Source organism: Brachycentrus maculatus, unplaced genomic scaffold (assembly GCF_059751285.1).
Source record: "Brachycentrus maculatus isolate JH-2025_06_01 unplaced genomic scaffold, ASM5975128v1 h1tg000110l, whole genome shotgun sequence".
NCBI lineage: Eukaryota > Metazoa > Arthropoda > Insecta > Trichoptera > Brachycentridae > Brachycentrus > Brachycentrus maculatus.
The window spans coordinates 241,341-265,074 of record NW_028280863.1 but is presented as its reverse complement, the minus strand read 5'-3'; the positions used below and the strand labels follow the sequence as shown (position 1 = coordinate 265,074).

The 23,734-nt window shown below is 29.4% G+C and overlaps 1 protein-coding gene across 4 annotated transcripts in view; it reads left to right on the top strand.

The window, feature by feature from the left end:
* The window catches only part of IP3K1 (inositol-trisphosphate 3-kinase-like protein), a 108,033-nt gene extending 84,427 nt beyond the window's left edge, over positions 1-23,606 (top strand). For 2 of the 4 annotated variants that reach the window (XM_088259119.1, XM_088259117.1), the window contains 4 exons: positions 20,605-20,769; positions 21,627-21,902; positions 22,409-22,984; positions 23,161-23,604. In XM_088259119.1, coding sequence (XP_088115245.1) covers positions 20,605-20,769; positions 21,627-21,902; positions 22,409-22,984; positions 23,161-23,226 — 1,083 coding nt within the window. In that variant the 3' untranslated portion in view covers positions 23,227-23,604. Of the gene's footprint in view, positions 1-19,613; positions 19,901-20,604; positions 20,770-21,626; positions 21,903-22,408; positions 22,985-23,160 lie in introns of those variants that run through there. The other 2 variants (XM_088259118.1, XM_088259116.1) reach the window with 2 other exon arrangements.
* The last annotated feature ends 128 nt before the right edge of the window (positions 23,607-23,734 follow it).

Sequence of the window (23,734 nt, the reverse complement as noted above, 5' to 3'; positions counted from 1 at the left end):
ATATAATAGTTTAAGACTAAAGTTGTTTTAATAATAATTTTGTTGCGTATTTTTTTTTCGAAAAAAGATTATCTCATACATTGAAATATTATTAATTATACCATGGATATAAATGAATAAATTACAGGTCAATGATTATAGATACGGGTTTTTGTCTCGTAGTTGTGTCGGGAACTTCTTACTCTGAAGTCTGTGGTTCGATCTCCCACACTGCCACAATTTGATTCCTGTTTTCCAAAATACTTTTTTTTAAAGGAATAACCCGCAAAACCCCTACTTTCAAATGTGAGAAATACATCACTAACACCTAAACCTATTAAAAATAAATCTTTCTTGAATTTATTTTGCAATTGGCGGGAATCGAACCCGCGACGACTGTTTCGTAGTCGAGCGTCTACCCAACTAAGTCACGACGCTTGTGACTTATTTTGAAATAGCTGAATAAATGAATTTCTTATGCATATAATAAGAAGTCAAAAATATGGTTTAAAAATATAGTTCTGTACATAACATTGTAAAATAATTCATTTTTAGGTTAATTTTTACCATAGAGTTTCAAATTGTTTTAAATTCTTGTATGAAGTAAACATGAATCAAATTAATAGTACCAAGTATATATGTACATATATATTCGTCATCTGTTTCTTGCAACCAACATAAAACCCCGTGCATTATACAAATGGCGTTAATTCTACTGACTTTTACTACTTTGGTTTAACAATAGTAAAAAAAATGAACGTTACATTAAAGAAAAACTACGTTTTATTGATTGTCGCTGTGATATTATTCAGGAAATAACTTTTACTGACCGCATATTTGTTGACGTCATCAAATATGATTCGATTGAAATTTTCATGTAAAAAGTAGCACTTCGTACGCAATTCCATACTTAGTGATGTAAGAAGATACGACAAAATGATAAATAATTTATGTCATATACTCATTTCGATGAATATTTATGATTATTATCTGTTTTCTTTAAATTCAGAAGGTGTGTACTGTATTATTTATATTCCTAAATTATGAATCAAAGGCATTGTAACTCATTTCTTACTCACGCGGCTCATTCGTCATGGTAGACAACTTCTTTGAAATAATATTTTTCATACAATCTGTTTAATGATAATTCACCTTTTTTGGATAATATATTCATGAACATTTCAAATCAGTAAACCCAAACTTATTTTTAACACGGGACTAAAGAACATCCTTTTTATGTATAATGAAAATTATGCACAACCCAAACATTTTCAGCTAAACCCGAAAGTTCCACCCAAAATACTCTGGGGAAAGTGATAATTCTAATTTAGCATAGATGATTATTCTATGTATTACAAAATCCAAAACTTTTTATCAATAATAGACCTCGATTAAATCTCGATGCAAAAGACTAACAAACCACTGATCATGAATAGTCGTTTAACACAGGGGTTCCCAAAGTGTGCGCCGCGGCGCCCTGGTGCGCCGTAAAAAGTAAAGAGGGGCGCCGTGAGTCAATCCTCTATCATTATCCGAAAACACAAATATTTTATTTTTTGTTGTTCTCTGTTTCAATTTTGAATTCTTATAAATATAATAAAACTCAATTTCATAATGTGGATGTTTTAATTTTTGTGCCTATCTACCCAACTACTAGTATTGTAGGTACCTATTTCTTTCGACTGCTATATAAATAGGATCTTTCATTAAGTGCTTTATATCTTTAAATTTTAATTTTAAAAAATTGCGTCAGAGATGTAGCATCAACAATATGGCCGCTGTGAAAGTTTGAAAGTCTTTATTGAAAGACCCTTTATACGTATATAGTCACTATATCTATTCCAAATAGCTTACTCATGTAGGGCGCCGTGACAAAATACTAAACTTGTATGTGCGCCGCGGGCTGAAAAAGATTGAGAACCCCTGGTTTAACACGTTGATTGCCGACCTGAAAAGTTGGATAATCATGAGATAACCAAACTATATTTTTTTATAAATTTTGTTTAAGTTTTAATTAAAAAAAATAGAGTAAATGCTTTAGCTTTGTCAAGTGTGTCTTTAGTTTTAATATTATCTAAGTAGGTTTAACATAATGTAAATATTTATCACACGGTAACGCGTGATCGACCATCGGCTGACGGGCCGGTGGTCACGCGTATACACGTGACCGGCAATCAACGTGTTAACGTAGGGTAATTTCTGTAAACCGTCAAGCGTCCATCTCATCGCTACGTATCTTTAAAATAAACTAAAAAATGGTCAAATAGTAAACTTATTGATAATTCGAACATTCGAAATATGATGCTGTTGAAAAATGCTTAAAATATCATGTGTTGAACCAGTTTGAAACAAATGTGTTTTAAGACGCGTAAGAAAGGAGAGAAGTTATAGACACTATAAATAAATAAATAAACTAGGGTACTTTGGTCATTTTACGAAGATGAGAAACACAGGTAATGCAACTAGAAAGAAGACGTATATCCTGGTTTAAAAACTTGAGATTGGTCCCATTGTAGCACGAAGTCGCTGTTTAGGGCTGCTGCAGATGAAAAGTAAAGTAAAGATCGTCATCATGATTGCCAACCTTCAGCATGGAACGGCGTCATAAGAAACAGAAGAAGAATTTATTAATTCATCAACGGAATATAAATTACATGTTTATAAAGACGTTCGTCCATAATTATTATTTATATGCGTACTACTTCACGTATGTGCTTCATACGCACTGCATTTTAATACTGATTGTATAGGTTGTTTTTTTAGAGGTATGCAAATTCAAATTTCTCGCAATAAATTGACGGTGGCACCCGCCTTGTGGCATGTTGCGCCATCTTGTTGAAACCACGTTATTGACATCAATGCTATTCAAGTGAGGTACGAAGAAGTCAGTAATCATGGTTCGGTAGCGCTCCTCATTGACCGTAACATTCTGGCCGGCATCTTAAAAAAATATGGGCCAATGATTTCACCTGCCCATAAAGCCCACCAAACAGTGACTTATTGGATGTAAGGGCGTCTCTACAAAGGTTTCTATGTTTTCTCCACTCCAAATTCGGCAATTCTGCTTATTGACATAGCCATTTAACCAAAAATGTGCCACATCGGTGAACAAAATTTTACGTTGAAAAAGCGTTACGTTGGTCAAGCTGAAATTTTGTTTTCGGCCCATATACCGAATTCACGATGCGCATAATGGTCACTCAGTCTATTCGTGTTGAAGTGAGAAAACGTGCTGCTTAAAAATTAACTGTCAACTGTCAAATTGACAGTCTGTAGAAACAATGTTACCAGTTTAAAAACCAAAGCTCTAAAAAAACACCCTGTACATTTGTTGCAGTATTGAACTAATTGCTTGATTTAAATGCGTTTGTGTTACAAACGTAGGGAAACCTACATTCCTCATCACTTAACATCATCGCTTAAAGTCTTTGATGTATCATTTCTTCGTATGATATCAATATTTTTTTCTGTGAAGAGAATACTTAATTTGAACGATGTTGGACGTCATTCATAATCTGATTGAAAATGTTTTTATTTTCGTAGCAAGTATTTAAATTGCGTCACTATATTCGTCTCTTCAATATGGAAGATTGAATTAAATCATTACTAATGAACAGATAAAAAAGGATATTTTTAGATATTTTTATAACCCCCGAATTAATTTTTATTTGTTAATGGTACCACGAAAGACGTTATGTGCATTTTTTTTACATCACATAACACAAAGTTTTTTTGCCAGTATACCCACGATGTATAATATCAGTAATGTGGGCTCCTTTCTTCTATCAAGTATTGAGTCACTAATTGGCCACTTCTTTTATTCACAACATTTTGAGTGTGTCCAAATATTGTTCACAAATATGTGTATGCAAATAAAAGGGTATCTGCTAAAAAAAAGCTTTCCCTTTTCAACGTATGGCTGTTGTGTACTCATATGTACTGTGTCATGAGATTGATCAATATATCTAGGAGTTCCGAAAATTTGAGTAGTGTGGTTGTCAATCATGGGTAGAATGGTGAGCGTTACACTTGTTGCGTTGATCACGTCACGTTGTAAAGTGATCACTTATACAGGTCATAAGTAAATACCTACACTTCTTCTTCATTTATGTTGAAAGTCAAAAAGATACTACTTTTGTTCAGTGGTGTTATTTTGTCAACACTATTTTATCGATCATACTATACAATTTCTCCAGAAATAAACAAATAAACGGTGCCTAACTTTAGACGCGGAAAAACAGCAAATACTTCAATAAAACGCGGCATTAAAATATTTTTTAGAACCATGGATGTATTAGTGTAGACATTATTAACACTAACACTAGTATTGTGTTAACACTAGTAAGGTACTGTCACTAGTAATGTAATAACACTAGTAATGTACTAGTTATGTACTGACCACAACTAGTTTAGATTATGAGATTTTACAAAAAAACGCAAAATATGTTATACAACCACGGATGCAATTATTAGTATATCTTCAGTGACCACAACTAGTTTATATTATATTATGGATTTTATTTAAAAAAAAGCAAAATATGTTGTACAACCACGGATCCAATTATTAGTGTATCTTTAGTTACCACAACTAGTTTATATTATGGATTTATATTATCCACTGACACTTCGTGATGGAATTGCATTTTTAATTTATTATTAGATTAAAACCAATATTTTTAGCTTTTCCACTTTTTTATTTGACCAGCGACCGGGTTTCGTCGTTACCGACATCATCAGACTGGTAACGACGAAACGGTCGGTAACGACGAAACCCGGTCGCTGGTCAAATAAAAAAGTGGAAAAGCTAAAAATATTGGTTTTAATCTAATAATAAATTATATTATGGATTTTACAAAAAACGCAAAATGTGTTGTATGTACAACCATGGATGCAATTATTCGTGTGCCTTCAATGACCACAACTAGTTTATATTATAATTTTACAAAAAACGCAAAATATGTAATACAACCACGGATGCAAATAGATTTTTCAAAAAAATATCAATACGTACATATGTCGGTTATGAGTTGTATTACTTTATTTACTGCTTACGTCACAAGGGAATGTGTGTACATTCTTGATATTGCACACGCCGCAACTTGAGAAATGTGTCAAGTTATCTTTTCATGATTATTTTCGATCTTATCGCTGTGACTTGATATTTACTATTGAAATCGTGCACGTATATCAAACGTAAAGGCAATGCCTACGTAAAGCAATTGCAAATCTGCATACAAACACGAGTGTAAATACCCTTATAATGCAAAATTAACCACCGTATCAGATGATGTTATGATTTTTGCAAAAAGCGTCGTATGTCAATCATATTTGTTGACATTTGTAATCTAGACACCTGCAGCATAAAACAAATTCAGGGTGGCGCAAAATAAATTATCCAATTTTGTTTTTGAATAACTTTTTTGCTTAGTAAAAAAGAATTGAGGAGATGAAAATCTTAATCTGGACCTTTACATTTTTTTCTCTTAAGTGGAAAAGATGATGTCCGTCAAGTGGCTGCCGTTGATACGTGTTTGTGCTCGTTTTATCAATCAATTTTTATACTGCAACTCTCTAGTTCACAAATTTCAAATATGATTGATGTACGATGCCATTTGCAAAAATTAGAACACTTTCCGATAGAGTGATTAATTTTGCGCCACCCTGCATTTGTCATACATATTTTTTTATGTAGCATCCGAAGATTGGGCTAGATCAGGAGTCGCAATGCGATCGCATGTGGCCTTATAAGAGTATTACTATAATATGCACGTATTTAAAAAAATATATCTTGGTAATTACCACTTATTATTATACTATGTTGTGACACGCGTTTCGCCGCACTCAACATCGTTATCAAACACCGTTTGCGAAACTTAGCCTAAATTGAAAGTTGTACCCTTGGGATGTTGAGTGCGTCGATACACGTGTCACAATATAGTAAATATAATAGTAAGTGGTAGTTACCAAGTTAACTGTCAGTAAGTTACTGACAATACGGATCGACATTTGGTTTGGAAATGAAAAACTTATTTGAAACAAAAGTTCAAAAGTAATTTAAAGTTATGTACACTACGTACTTGAAAAGTTAACTTTCGAATGAAATTAATGCTCTGAAATGGTATATACATGTAATATGAAAAGGACAAATTATTTCCAACAGTAAAGTTATTGTAACATTTGATATATTACTGTTCTTACTTTTTTAACTGTATTTTGTATAATGTTATATATATATATATATATATATATATATATATATATATATATATATATATATATATATATATATATATATATATATATATATATATATATATATATATATATATATATATATATATATATATATATATATATATATATATATATATATATATATATATATATATATATATATATATATATATATATATATATATATATATATATATATATATATATATATATATATATACGATATGATCCTCAGAGGCTTGCCCCCTTCACCTCAAAGTTTGAAATAAAGATTAATAAATACATTACATGTTATTTTTTGACATCTCATCAAAGATGAAGAAGAATATGGAAGCCTGGGCATTTACGGGGCTGACGACCGTCATAGGTTGGTTTAAGTGTAACACACGTGTAACATTCACTAATTCTACCCATTATTGACAACCACACTACTCAAATTCTTGAACCTCGATATATACCATATATGAACCAATTTTGAAACATTATTCTTGAATCACTAGAACTTCACTAGAGACATCTATTGGTGAGATGAAAAGAAGCTTTTTATTGAGCAGAAACTCTTTTATTAGTATGTGACGTCTGAATCCTGGATTATAATCACACATGAGAAACGCCAGAAAATATCATTTTAATTTTTATTTTTTACATTACATGTATTTACATTTAAAAAAATATTTATTAGGTATCACTTTGGACACACTGGATGCAGTGTCATATGCGTTGCTTGATTTTGACTTAGACTAGAAAATTTGTTTTTGTCATTTCAACATAGATAAAGAATGATATGGAAGTCTGGACATTTACAGGGTTTGCAACCGTCATAGGCTTAGTTAAGTGAACACTTTACACACGTGTAACATTGACAACCACACTACTCAATTTTTAGATATAACTTTTAGATATATTTATCAAACTCGTAACAGTACATGCGAGTTCACAATTGTCATCTTTATTTGAATAGGGAAAACTTTTATTAACCAAAGACTCTTTCTATTTGTTTGCAAGGACCGAATCTTGGATTAAATTCACATACTTGGATTAAATTTACATGCCTGAAAACATGATTTTTAATTTTTATGTAGCTTTATAGTTTGAACAGTTATTTTATTTACAACACTTTGAGTGTGTCAAAATGTTATTATACTCAATTTAAAAATGTATAAACCTTTTTTTCAAACGATATTAGATGTTTGAAAAAAATATTTATTGTGATGCAGTGAATGGTACATATTTGCCTCTTGGCTGTGCCATTGACTTAATACTAATTAGGATAGTCGACTCAATATCGGACGCGTGCTCGCATTGTTATGTTCCCGATAGCCTGAGGCCATTTTCAAAATGCATTCCATGCGTTGTTCGACTGATGTTTTGACACTACGAAATATGTGAGCGACGTTCGTCCACTGACAAAGGCCTCATTGACCAAACTTTCACATAATATCTGAGGATAAACACTTTTATGGCCACTCTGATTATTTTATGTATTAATTTTAAATCAAACACAGATTTTTTGAGTCTACTAAGTTGTAATTTATTAACAAAAACATATTTATTTATTGATTTGGCGTTTTGTAGAACTCCATTTTAATTTATGTATTAATTTTAAATCAAACATGAACTTAGTAGACTCAAAAAATCTGTGTTTGATTTAAAATTAATACATAAAAACACATTTAAAAAAAAAATATTGTGACAATTGTTTCGCCTTGTTAGGGCATTATCAAACGAATGTCGTCGACATTTTTATGTGTTTTTGTTTAAAAAATACAACTTAGTAGACTCAAAAAATCTGTGTTTGATTTAAAATTAATACATAAATTAAAATGGAGTTCTACAAATTAAACGCCAAATCAATAAATACACTGACTATTATTGAAAATTTGGCTTAATAAACTTACAAAATATAAATTCGTAAAAATAGCGTTATCACAATAATGTTTTTTCTTCAGTAAAGCAACTTTTTTTAAATTCCATCTATTTTTAATTTTGAAAAATGCAAATGTGTGTACAGATTTTACTAACGTTATATTAAATTATTGTAATTTGAAACTTTGACAGTACTTTTGACTGTGAATAGGGTAAACGTTGATACTCTACCCACTCGACACTGGCTATAACACCCAAGATGGGTGAAAAGCCATTAAAAATAAGGAGAAGAAGATACTCTGCCCTTTGTATTAAGGGGGAATTCGCAGAATTCAATTTCAGAACGCGGATTTAAAAAAATATTCATACGAGTATATATATTGGATTGTTTTTGTATTTTAGAAAATATTGAAACCTTTCAATAACCCTTTTCTTTTCTAAACCATATGTTTGTTTCTAAGAAAAACTTATGTTTTCAACACAAAAACGATGGTTTAAGAAAATAAGAAAAAAAAACAATTACGTCAAATATTACCTGGGTTTGAAGAAAATTATGTTGCGATTTATCGAATACTGGGTCTCAAATATAACTTCATTTTGTATGTTTTATGTAATAAAATTATACCAAATCGTTTACAAAACATTATTACGGCAACTATAATTAAAAACGCATCGACTACTTGTACTAACTAGCTGATTACTGCCTAGTAGGCCTTTTTTAAGACGATTTATTGAGCGATAATCAAAGCGATCATTTTCTTGGAACTGAGAAAAGAAAATAATTAATTTTTTACCAGGAAGAGCGGAAAAGCCAATATAAAAAATGTTCTTTGATTTATGCCGGATAACTTCTTTTTAAAATGACGTGTAAATAATGTTTCAAAAATATGATTATCGTTATATTTTTGGTTTTTGAAAACGCACTCTTCATTTACGAAAACTGAAGTATTATGTCAGATCTTTTCTGGTAGATATTCACACTTCTAGACTATAGTAAAAACCAGTTAACACACACTAATGAATGGAAATTTTTCCAGAACCTGGAGGCATCTCTTTCAAACAATCTGTTTAGTACATTCGTGTTAACTGTTATTAATACGTAATTATTAACGACCTTATCAAATTCTCCTTATAGCGATAATATTATTCTTGTTTTTTTTCTTTACACGCCTTTAACTCTAAGTATTGATTTATTAACGCAATACAATAGTAAAAAGTATATAAAACAATCGTATTAAACGCAATTATTCAAATTTGTATCGTGTAACACGATTATCTCACATTCCGAGTTTAGAAATAACTTCCTCTTGTTTCCTGTTTTTTTTTCATTGATAAATACAATGAATAATAAATAAACATGTATTTATTCAAATATATATATATATATATATATATATATATATATATATATATATATATATATATATATATATATATATATATATATATATATATATATATATATATATATATATATATATATAAATATATATATGTATTATTTTTTTTTAAAGTTAAAAGTACTAGTTCAAAATAAGAAAACTTGCGGAAAATGGTTCTTTCCCGTGATAGAAGTTCGGAAACAGCATGATGGTTATTTAGTTAAATTCAAAAAAATAAATTCAGTAAAAGTTATTACAAACATTTTTAGTTTTATTTCCCTCTGTATTTGCACAAACACTGTTCAATTACAAAATAAATAAAATTCCGAGTTTATTTACCGACCCGTTGATAAATGATAAAAATCCCATTTGAAAATCTTGGAAATTCACGGTGTAATTTCTGAGTGTAGTTACTCGTATATATTATTAATTCCGTATTTTTATCTGATCGTCTGATACTATACGCATTTTTTCTCATGAATGAGTACACGCCACACATTATTACATGATTCTTCTCTATTATTTTTTAAATGTTGGTTTTACCAAGTTATTGCAAATTACGAAGCAAGGAAATCATCTCATATTTAACACATAATTGCTCTTTGTACAAATTCTCTTCTTCTACTTATTTTTTTAAAAATTTAGAACATGAACTGGCCGTATCCTTTAATTTGTTTTATTTTATATCCCGTGATATGGCAATATTGTCTGCGTAAGATCCTGTTATTCTGACGCTATCAAAACTTATATTTTGATGACGTAAAGACTCCATATTTTAATAATATCATATAAATATTTTATTGCGATATAATATGCAAAATTATACTATAAATTTAAAATATTTGTGCATCATTATCAATTTTAGAACCATATTTATATTTATATACATATATTTTTTTACTCGTAGAAGTTTCTTGATCCTTGATCATGAATTATTATGTAAATTTAAAAGAAAATTGTAAATGGAGTAATAAATTTCTTAGATACAAGCTTACGTACAAAAGCTATATGACATTAAATTATATGTTTTTTTGTGAAGAATCTTCGAGATAGTATTATTATTATTTATTTTTGTTCGTTACCCCTTGTTTGTGAAACTTGTCGACCTTTCTGGGTACATTGCACTATAACTGCATTGAGTTGAATGACGAAACTACAATGGATTTCGAAACAGCATCAAGGGAATCCAACTAACTGTACCCTTGCAGTAGGTATCTAGTACATTATGTACATTACTCTTCAGGTCGTTTATAATTTTCTAATAAACTCGGTACATGTTTAAATTTTTTAAATCTGTTTATTTAACTAAATTTAATTTTTTGTTAGATGTCACTGATGATAATGAGAGTCCCCAATCAGTCTATAACAAAAGGGGGGAAAAGTATTAACGTTTTTTATAGTTGGAACATTTTTATGCAGATATGTTCCCAGCTCTTGTTTTATACGTTATATATCCGTATTCACAAATCATGTTAAAATTTGACCTTGTAACAAAAACTCCGTACTAAAAATGCATATTTTGCCGGTCCTCGCCTCCTTAATCCTGTGTTTCAATCAGCTCAAGTTGTTATTGACACATTGATCTAGAGCTCCGGTAATTTAATAGATAATAGAATAAGATGAAGGTGAGGACCTGCCTAATTTGTTTTTTTTTTCTCAATGTACTTTACAACGTCAAATTATAAAGGTAATATTGAAAGTAGATGTTGGCTGTTGTAAAAACTAATACGCCCACACAAAAAAGTTAATGCAAGTCCTATGATAACATTGAAGACTAAATTTTGCTTGATCTCACCCCTGCTAATTAGCCGTGTGTGAGTTGAAATATATTGCTGTATTACATCGGTGTTAAGTAAGTTAGTTTTTGTATTTTTACCGGAGAAGTAGCAGCATATTGCCAATGGCTTCAGAAAGAGACTTCAGGTGTTGTTATAAACTGTTGATAATGTACGTCATACAAATTGTTCAAATATCTTTTGACAGATCTGTCGTACTGTCATCGTCGATTCGTTTCTCGAAACAATTTGCATGTATGCATGTATTCGTCAATTGTTTCTTTCCGCGCAAGGACACACTCGTAGGCTCCCTCTAGTTTGGCGCATTTACGCAACTCTGCGGTCGCGGTCGGTCGCGTACCCACTGCCTACCGACTTATTCTCAAGGTGTAACCAAACACGATTATCCCCGAGTGACGTCAAATTAGTCCATGCTATCCACACCTGGCTTCACCGTGACGTCAAAGAATTGCGTTTCCTGAAACGAGCCGAAATACAACACGACCAACAAGCACTGAAAACAGCGGCAATGTTTGGAAATTGTCACGAGTATTTTATTGTTTTTTTTTTTCTGATACCTATCAACTACCGCCATCACGAAGTGCCATTATAGACAGAACCGACTTTTACGCCATTTTACGCAATAGCTATTTCTTTTTTTCAATTTGTATGCTTAGCACCTTGCCAACATGTTTAATACATTTTTTTGCAAAAAAAAATCGTTAAATTTTTTTTTGTCCCTCATCTATAACATAATGCAAAGGGCATCTTAACCGTTGATCAATAATGTCATAAAATCAAAGAGTGATTATCATGGAGTCCTACGCATCCTACGCTTCCGATATCAAGATAATGTTATGAATATAAGATTTGACATATCATCTCCCTGGGGATCGACTTTACGTTAAAGATATATTATACGTGGTTACCACAACCCTCCGTGGGCGACTAAAATAATAACTCAATACCATGATCATTTTCGGAAGAGTTTGAAAGAGACAAATTGCTCACTCCTTTCAACAACGTCAAATATTAAAAATCGAAAATTTTCAGTCATGCATGTTTTCGGAATGCCCAGAAAATGTACTATATTCATATTTTTAACTTAATATTTTCCCGCTACAGGGCTGAAAGTGTTGTTTTTGCATTCTGAAGAAAACGTATTGTTTAATTATTTTTTTTAAATATACTAAATATTTTTCAAATGGAGAAAAAAAACATTCAGGTTTTACCTTAAAAGATCTGTTTGCACAGTAAAAAGTTCAATAAGTGGCTTGATATTTATTTTTAATACATTTCATTGTATTCTTAAACTTTAAAACGATCTCCTGTAAAATCAAGTTTTTTGATATATGACGTTTTTGAAAGGAGTGAGCGAAATGTGTACCTGTATATCTTCTTTTTAATAGCTAAAAACCACAAGTTTTCTGAATCACACGAGAACACAAGACCAGACGCAATCGACACAAAAGCCCAATTGGGTGACTCATAACTTTTAACCGTTAATTAAGTATGTGTAATTTCAGATCGATTCAAAGAAGTGAAATAGCGATCGTGTTTGAATGAAAGATCGATACCTAAAAATGTATTCGTTTTTACCCTCGTAACGATTTTTATATCATTTAAATAATACAATATTTTAATTTTCGATCGTTACCATTTTTTCAGACCTTCTTGGTTTCTTAGCATTTTATTATTATATAAAAGTTATATCGTAATATTTTACTCATCCAAACTCATTAGCCTGTATTTAATCACGTGAAATTATATAGTCATTACCCATTGCCATACTGGATTTTGTGTTATCCGGTTTGATTTGTCTTATAAAAATTTTCCATCTCCGCAGGTACCGACGCCACCTATTCCCGCCACTCTAAATCTTAACCCTCTTAAACTTACACGCCGATTTGTCAAATTGCATAATATGTCAAACATGTCGCTGGTTAAATGCCAAAGGGCCACACCTCAAAAAAATTAAACACTTTATTCCAAAAATGGTATCTAAATCGCCAACATTTTCATATTCGAAAGACACCCATGATTTCGATATGGACATTTCTAACGCTAGAATCATGGGTGTCTTTTTCGAATATGAAAATGTTGACGATTTAGATACCATTTTTGGAATAAATAGTTTATTTTTTTGCGTTGCGGCCATTTGGTATTTAACCAGCGATGTGTCTGAAATACGACATGTCAGGAAATAACCGGACGAACAAATTAGTCTACGTAATTAACTTTTTTAAGTAATAATAAATTAATTAGTGAAAGAAAAACTTGATTTTCTTAACAGTATTGTATTTTGTGTTCAATGTATGTACTTCATTTTAGTTAATGTATCAGCATGCGTTGACGTAACTTGGTGTCGGGTGATTGGGAATTTAGCGATAATGTATGTAAATACATATGACCCAAGTACCTACCCTAATTTTGTCGTGCTAATTTCTAACAATAACATTTGCGATTTTTCAACATCCAATTCACAAGATATATATAAATATATACATATATATATATATATATATATATATATATATATATATATATATATATATATATATATATATATATATATATATATATATATATATATATATATATATATATATATATATATATATATATATATATATATATATATATATATATATATATATATATATATATATATATATATATATATACAGTATCTACTCAATGAATTAGGGCCACCCATTATTTTTTTGAATACTCTGAAATCTTTTGGATTATTATATTTATTTTACATAAATACTTTAAGTTTTCTATTGACATCTAATATCATGTATATTACCTTCAATAATATGTAAAATATACCTGGATTATTTAAGCCTTTATAAAATTTCAAACCCTTTTTCTGAGAAAGGTCCCTAATTAGCACAGGTAGACAGATAGTTGAAAGTTCAAAAAATAGTCCTATCTTATTTATTAGTGAAGTTTCTTGAGTTCTGGTTGTTGTTTTGTTCAGAGAAGTTATATAGTTATCGTGTCTTGTGAAAAAAACTTAATTTTTAATTTTAGTTCATAAAGTATAATTTTTTTTTGTAAACACAAGTGTTTTTTTTGAAAAGGACAAAATGGGAAAAAGTAAAGATATTTCCGAGGAAAAAAAGTCTAGTGTTATAGTGCTACTGAAATTAAGAATACTATCTATTAGAGAAATTTCAAAAAAAGAAAACGTTTCTCGTCAAACAGTGGACTAAATTTCAAAATCAATAAAAAATCAGTCACCCGCCACCAGCAATCGGCGAAAGAACTGTCGTAGGATTAGAAAAACAACACCGAGGACTGATCGAAAAATCGTTCAAAGTGCCTTAGAAAACCGTAGTGCATCAGCAAAAACATTAAAAATAAAATTGGAAGAAGAGGGTATAAATATATCGGTATCAACACTGAGGCGACGTCTTTACGAAGTAAATCTGAAATGCAGGCGCCCTGTAAAAGTACCAAAATTGACACCACGAATGAAAGCGGATCGATTAAAATGGGCCAGGCTACATCGAAATAACTCGGTAGATGATTGGAAAAAGGTATTTATTTAAATTGAATTTTCAACATATCATTTTAGTAAATAAACTTATATATTTGAATTAAACTTAAATTTTCATTATTTTTCAGGTCATCTTTAGTGATGAGTACCGGTTAGAAGCCGTGACAGAGAGCCGTCGATTCGTCAGGAGAACACCAATGGAACGTTACGATGAGGCCTGTGTGGTAAAAGTTATCAAACACCCCCCTGCAACAATGATATGGTCATGTATTATTAACAATTTACCTGGGCCGTTGTTTTTCGTGGAAGGAATAATGAACCAAAATTCCTATAAGCAGGTCCTCGAACGAATTTTATTGCCCTTCTACCATACACTCGACCCAACAGAAGGTCCATACACCTTCATGCAGGATGGGGCACCTTGCCACCGGGCTAAATCAATAATAAAATTTTTGTCTAACAAAAATCTGCCTTTGCTCCCCTGGCCTGGAAATTCTCCGGACCTTAATCCTATAGAAAACGTATGGAGCATGTTAAAAAATAAGGTATACTCATTTCCAAATCCGACAGTAGACTGTCAAAAAAAAAATATTAAAAAAATTTGGTCAGAAGACGAAGAAATAAAAAACATGATAAAACAGTGCATTTTAAGTATGCCAAAAAGAATTGAGGCAGTTATTTCTGCCAAAGGTGGAAATACTAAATACTAACTATATTTATATGAAAATATATGCATAATTTAAGCGTAATAAAGTGTTCATGTGTAAATAAAATTCAATGTTGTTTTATTCAAGGTTTTCTCTGAGTTATTCCTGTTTGAATTGAGAAATTGCGCGAAATTCTGCGTGGCCCTAATTCATTGAGTAGATACTGTATATATATATATATATATATATATATATATATATATATATATATATATATATATATATATATATATATATATATATATATATATATATATATATATATATATATATATATATATATATATATATATATATATATATATATATATATATATATATATATATATATATATATATATATATATATATATATATATATATATATATATATATATATATATATATATATATATATATATATATATATATATATATATATATATATATATATATATATATATATATATATATATATATATATATATATATATATATATATATATATATATATATATATATATATATATATATATATATATATATATATATATATATATATATATATATATATATATATATATATATATATATATATATATATATATATATATATATATATATATATATATATATATATATATATATATATATATATATATATATATATATATATATATATATATATATATATATATATATATATATATATATATATATATATATATATATATATATATATATATATATATATATATATATATATATATATATATATATATATATATATATATATATATATATATATATATATATATATATATATATATATATATATATATATATATATATATATATATATATATATATATATATATATATATATATATATATATATATATATATATATATATATATATATATATATATATATATATATATATATATATATATATATATATATATATATATATATATATATATATATATATATATATATATATATATATATATATATATATATATATATATATATATATATATATATATATATATATATATATATATATATATATATATATATATATATATATATATATATATATATATATATATATATATATATATATATATATATATATATATATATACATATTTACGTAATCGATACTGTGAGACTAAGGGTTAAATAATAATGGAAATTTTACTTAGAGATAGTAACACGGTCGTCATATAAATCTATGTTTGATTATACAATTTATGTACTCGTATTGGATTATAATACAGGCGCTAGCATGGAATTGGATCAAACGAATAGTAAGAAACCCTACGAATCCTTTTAATATGTAATTTATTTTTAAAAAATAATGTAAAAAATCTGTTTTGATTTTTCGAAATATATAAAGTCTTTGATTGTTTATAAGAAGGTTACCTATATTTTTTCTACGCTCTTTCTTATAATTTTACAAGACATAGTTTACTCCGTATAATTTATATTTTCGCCAGTACTGTTTTTATTCTTATACGACATATTGTGATATAATTTATTATTTCCGAGTTTCTACGCATAATATATACACATTTAACATTATTTCAAACGGAAACAGCAATAGTGCAATATATGGGCATTACTCGCATGAACAATACAAGTATAAATCCTTGCATTTCAATGATTTAACAATCTTAACCTAGAAAAATTCCCTTTGCACGATGATGCAGGAAAAATGCAGTGTGTAAAAAACCCAACATTGTTTCCTCGCAGAGTGAATAGCATATGAAATGGATATTTTGTAAGAATGTGTTAAGTTGGTACTTTTGAGCAATATAGCCGGAGATTCTGATCCGTGTACCCTTAATTCTCTTTGGACCCGTCTTTAGGCTGAAGGTTTTTAAATATAATGAAATTTATAATTTAAAAATATTATTCTTGTTATTTACTCCATTTCACCCTTTAACCATTCAAAATTGGAAAAACGATTTCAAAAAATTTTGTATTTCATGGAAAAAAAATAAGAACTTTTATTCTCATATTGTTTTGAGGTGTATCACGCTAGGTTTAAATGGCTAACAACCATAAAAATACGAATTTAAAAAAATGGGTGAGATTAAACTGTGCTTCTAATTTTATTGTAACAATATTTCTGTTACATAGTAATTATTTCAATATAACAATTTAAAACATCTTTTAATTTCCTTAATAATTATAATGAAATAGAAACATGTAAAAAACCATGGTTAATTTGATTTTTTCTTCTCTAAATCTTGTTTAAACTTACACATATAAAATTAATAATTTATTAACGTAATAGTAGGAAATATGAAAAATTAACAAATGCTTTTAGTTGTGATGTTTACCTGAATAAAAAAAATTAAATGCATCGCCTACCAGCAGCATTTTTTTGTATGAAATAAAATCTTCACAAATATCCCCTTTGAATCTTTAGGTGCACTACTTGTGTACGTGAACAGCTAATGGAAACTTTTGTCGATAAATTTAATATGAGCGACAGATTCATTAAATCGTTTGGATAATATCTAATGGTCACTACAATTATGGGTTGAAAGTTTTCCTATAATAACATTAATTTTTATTGCATTTTATTTCATTTCAGGGCTGTCAGTAAGAAATAATTATACAGTAAACAGTTATTGTTTACTCTCTCTACATTTTATTGTATTGTCTAATTATAATATGAACAAAAAATATTAAGTATACATAAGAAAATTGCGCGCGTAAAATTTTCATCCTTTGGCTTTTTCTTTACCGCTTTAAAATACGTTTAGACATTGATATTTTAAATGTACTTAAAGTTTTTAAGCATGAGTACTTTTTGTTGGTTTATTTTATATTATTGTATGCGTAACGATGTACTTTGGATCTACATAAAAGTGACATTCAAAAGAATTGCGTCAAATAGTTTCTAGGTTCGAGCGCACTCTACTACATCTCAACTCCTATATTCAGTAACTTGGCGCTTGTAGGTCTACGAAAATACATAAAATGAAATTGAAATATTTGCGTTTGTGATAATAACAGTTATGTTTCTCTTTTTTCTAGCAAGAAAAAATGTTTGTACATATTAAATATTGTTTATCTAGGCATGTTTCTAAAAAAAATTTCAATATCTACATATTTTTCGGCTATAATTTCATTGATACTACTGAGTGCATACAATGAAATAATGGACTCAATCAATCTATAAAATTTCAAAATGAAACTTTTCGCTAGAATCGTACACTTATCACAATTTTTTCTCCGAAATTTCACAGTTTTTCACTTGAATTGTATTTTGATTGCTATTTTATTTTTGCAATGGTAATATTTTTATATAAATATTATAGTTTTTTGAAACCTGAAATACCGTTAAAATACCGTGATTTTAAATGCCTTAAAATACTCAACATTAGCCAAGAATCAACCCTTCTTTAACGAACGTCTTTTAAAAAGGATTTTAAAGGCTGCGGGTTAAAAATTATAAATATTACGGAATATACAATTTTAAAAAAAAGTTTTTATTTAAAAAATATTCGATTTGAATGAATTTCGGCAATGTATTGTAACTAATTGTGAGATGGCTTTTGATGATTCAGACACTCAATATTTGTCAACTATTTGAATAAATGTCAACATTTTCACATTTTCGCTTTTAGGGGAACTCTTATCTAATAACAGCCAGTCCTCAATAAAATTATCTTTTCAATAACTTTAACATTGTTAAATATTACCAGGTTCAAGTGAAGGCTTGTGATATCGGGCAATCATTTACCATACATCTGAAATGTTTTTTATTTTTATTTTAAAATGATGTATTTTTGCTTTTCTGAATCGATATGTTGTTGACATGAATAAATACATAAAAATCGTCTCATTCAAATTTGAAATGTGCCACCGATGTAGTAAATTACTCGTTTTATGATAAGCAACACCAAATAATAAGCTAGTTTCTACCGCATTTGCGGCGCACACATTTCCTGTAATCGACGAATTTTGTAGTTCTTTTAGAAAACGATTCGTATGTGATCTTTCAGTCCAAATTTTTGTATTCATGTGGAGTATTCAGCGTGTATTGTGGTGTCCCTCAATGTTGTGTCTATTGACGTCAGAGTTCGCCGACGCGAAAGTCGCTCTTGTAGGCGATTCTTAAGGTTCTATAAAACTGGTGTTGGCACCGATCTTTAATTCAGTTGTGCATCGTTCATTACCGACTGTGCTCGTTCCGCGTTCGCAACATTCTCATTATACTCATACATACTGTGTGCTAAGGAATACAGTGCTATCGAAAGGAAGTTGATTAAAATAACGAGTGATTAATTGAACTGTGTTACTTCCGTTTAGTTTTGTGCGTTTGAAAGGAATAAATTAAAATAATCATTATGACTGTAAGCAGCAAAATGAATTCCGTGACCAGAACGTCCATCGTGGGACGTTTTAGGCCTGGATTGTTTTATGAGGTCAACTTAATAAAAACGGTACGTTTAACAACAAAAAAGGTATTTCGAGTATACAATTATTTACAGGTCTGACGAATGGTTTAAGTAACTCGTGAGATTCCAAGCGGAATCAAACCGGAATGTGATGTAAAATATTAGCTTCGCTCTCAATATAACTTCCGGTTTAAAATATAACATAGCTTTTTTTAAGAACTTAAAGATTATAAAACTTTCCTTTGGGTGCTTAATAAAATTGTATTTTTAATTCATTTACAGATTGCGAAAGTTATTAGCGAGGTGTTTTAAATATTTTTCCTTATTGATTTCCTTAACATTATGTTAAATACAACAAAATAAAGGATAAAAATCACACACGATTCGCGGAATAAATAATCTTACTACGTAATATTTACAAGTTGCATTTTTTCTTATTAAAAAAATTATTTTATTTATTTCAATCACATTCTTAACATTTTATGAATTATTCATTTATAAAAGAATATTTATTCTTAATGTTATCATATATTTTGATTAAATATCTACATTTACACATGTAAAAAATGTAAAAAATATTTATTTCCACTATTTTATATATATGGAAACATGCAGGGATGAGAATTGAGCAACAATAAGGGAATTTTTAAGTGAAATACATAAAAATTGCCCTGTTGTTAGTCAATAGGCATCATATGAACACTGTTTCAAGAATTCACAAGTGTTAATCAATTGTTCTATTATTTCAGACCCCGTCTGCTGAGAAATGTGACCCCCAGGACAAGCGGCGTCCCGGGGGCCCGGACTCCGCACTTCCGTCCCTACATGGCCTCAAGAGGTGGAGACGGAATGGTTCAGGGCTCCTATCGAACCCAACTAACCACACGTCTGAGAGACTGCAATATTTGGCCATCGTTAGTACACTTTATGTCTTTTAATAAATCCTAATTCATTTACTACACAATTGATTTATAGGCCACTAAAAATAGCACTGCACATTAACAAAGCGTTTGGCCATGTCATATGTACCATTACATTCTCCAATTTTGATAAGCGTCTAAATCAAAATTAATTGCTTTATTATAAGTTTTAAATTTACAAAAAAAAAACTGGACTGAAAAGTTAATTGACGTGCAATTAAATAAATAAAAATAAATAAATTATTTTGTACTAACAAAATTATTCAGTTTTATTAAAAATTAATCAATCACATTACGAAGATGGAATACTAAGTTTAAAATAAGAGGTTCTGATATTTAATTTGGGTGGAATCCATGACAAAGTATTCTTATAAGAGAGCCATCAAAAGCCATCATCCGGTTTTATAGATAAAATTAACAAGCCTTCATGGCTACAGGATAATAATACACAAAAATCTTAATCATATGAGATATTTTTTTAATACTGTGGCAAATAATTTGAAAAGTCTAGGTACCATTGTATGAAATAATTTGAATATATTATTTTAACCTAGGAAATAAAACTACACTTGCTAACAAATATAATCTTACAATTCACTCAATACAGCAATTTACAAAAACAAATAGTTGTAAATTTTAATAAACAGAAACAGAACTACACCCTCAAATCTTATGCATAGCTATGTTTGCAAGAATATTATAAACCTAAGTGCAGTTTTAGTGTATTCTGGAATATACTATTCTGGAATCTCTAAAATATGTACAGGTTTCCTTTTTTTCTGGAATATCTGATTACACTGGTCAGTGTACGAGAATCAGTATTCTTATTCATTTTTTCAATTTTTTTCTAGAACGCCTTAGAGTTGTCAGCTCCTGCGTCAGATATCCTCCTAACAAGTCGGGGCGCCCACTGGTTTCAAGTGTCGGGTCATCCCGACAGCTTGGCCCCTGCTGGCCCAGGGACTGTGTGGAAGAGGCGCTGCGGATCCGAAGATGCGGAGAGGAGAGCTTACGAAGCGCTCTCCAACTGCCCTCATATGAAGAATGCAATCCCCAAATACTACCGAGAAGTCAGTTATAAGGGCGATAATTTCATTGAGCTGCAAGATTTACTCTACGGATTTCAGGTAAATGCGAATTGTTCAAAATATTGTTTATTTTATAATTTAATACTGGCCTGCTAGGCACATAGAGGGTAGGTAACTGATGTTTTTTAGTATTTTTTATGCCTTGATAAAATTACAGACTCTTTGGATAATATTATTTAGGAAATTCTTACTTCATTTTCTGTGTTAAATTATATTATTTTCAAAATAATAAAATAACAATTTTGAATTTTAAAACTACTAATTGACAAACATGACAAAAATATCTAGATACTTTAAAATGTAACTTGTTGAGTATTATAAATAGGTATTATAGATTAAAATTGATAATTTAAAAAAATAATTCCTAAAATGCAAAAAATTAATACTAAATAACTTTACTAGGAAATATAATACAACTATGTTAAGTCAGGTAGAAAATAAATCTGTGGTTGTTTTGTTTCCATTAGACTTACATCTTTTCCATGTGCTGCCATATTTAAATTAACCAATATTGTTTTTCTGACATCAGTTTTTCTTTGCTTCAGGATCCTCATGTAATGGATATCAAAATGGGAACGCGTACATTTTTGGAGTCAGAAGTATCAAAAACTACTGCGCGGTCAGACCTATATGAAAAAATGATAACAGTCAATCCAGATGCTCCCACAGAAGCTGAACATCAATCCCGAACAGTCACAAAACTGCGATACATGCAATTCAGAGAACAACAGTCTTCAACCAACAGCGAAGGGTTTAGAATTGAAGGAATCAAGTTACCCAGTCAACCTCCGATCAAAGATCTCAAGAAAGTCAAGACACAAGCACAGGTGGTGGAAACTATCAAGAAATTCCTCGGGGCAAGACCTCATATCAGACAAAAGATTGTGAAGCGTTTGAAAGACATCCGCACAATGTTTGAACACTGTGAATACTTCAAGACCCATGAGGTTGTTGGTAGCAGCATATTTATGATATTTGACGAAAATTCTATTGGAGCGTGGCTGATCGACTTTGCCAAAACAAATACTGTTCCAGGAGGCATCCGAGTCACTCATAGAGCTCCATGGAAGCAAGGGAACTACGAAGAAGGGTTTCTCTATGGACTAGATAGATTAATTTCGGTGGGTTTCATTGCTTCTACTACATTTCTTTATTTAAACATTAAATATCTTTCGTTTTCATTCACCATGACAGGATAGAACCTATCTATCGTTGTACGTCTCAACTTATTTTGTAAACATAAAAAGAAATTAAGTAAAATTTGTAAAATTAAAATGTTCTTTTTATTTTTTTACAGATACTGGAAAATGCTGAATTAGACAATCCACCGTCAGAGAATATTACTCCAATTGTGGAACGATGAAGATGATATTATGCATAGCGTACAAGCAATGTATAATATGAACAAAAGGCTCGGAGTGGTCACTATCGAGAAGGATCATTTCCTGAGAATAGCTCCTAATGTGGGAGAATAAGATGAACCTGTAAAAAGTTCCCAGTATTCACATGTGATAGAGATGTGGAATTGATGGTTAGATTATTCATGTGTTGAAGCATTTAAGTTACTGAAGACTGTATCGTTTTTAACTATAAAATATGTACGTATTATAGAAACCTTTTAAAATGTATATCAATTTGATAATAGGGAGCAACAACTTGTAGTGAAGGTATCAAGCAATCTAGTCCAATATTAAATATCTATTATTTTATATGTGTTCTTGAATAAACAGATTTTTTATAATCTTTTGTTTTATTTATTTCTTTTCAATGTATTCTTAAAATAAGAATGACGTATACATATGTAGATTATTTATGTCAAAGTTAAATAATGCCCCACACTGTTTTGACAAAAAACAATATTTTAATGTATT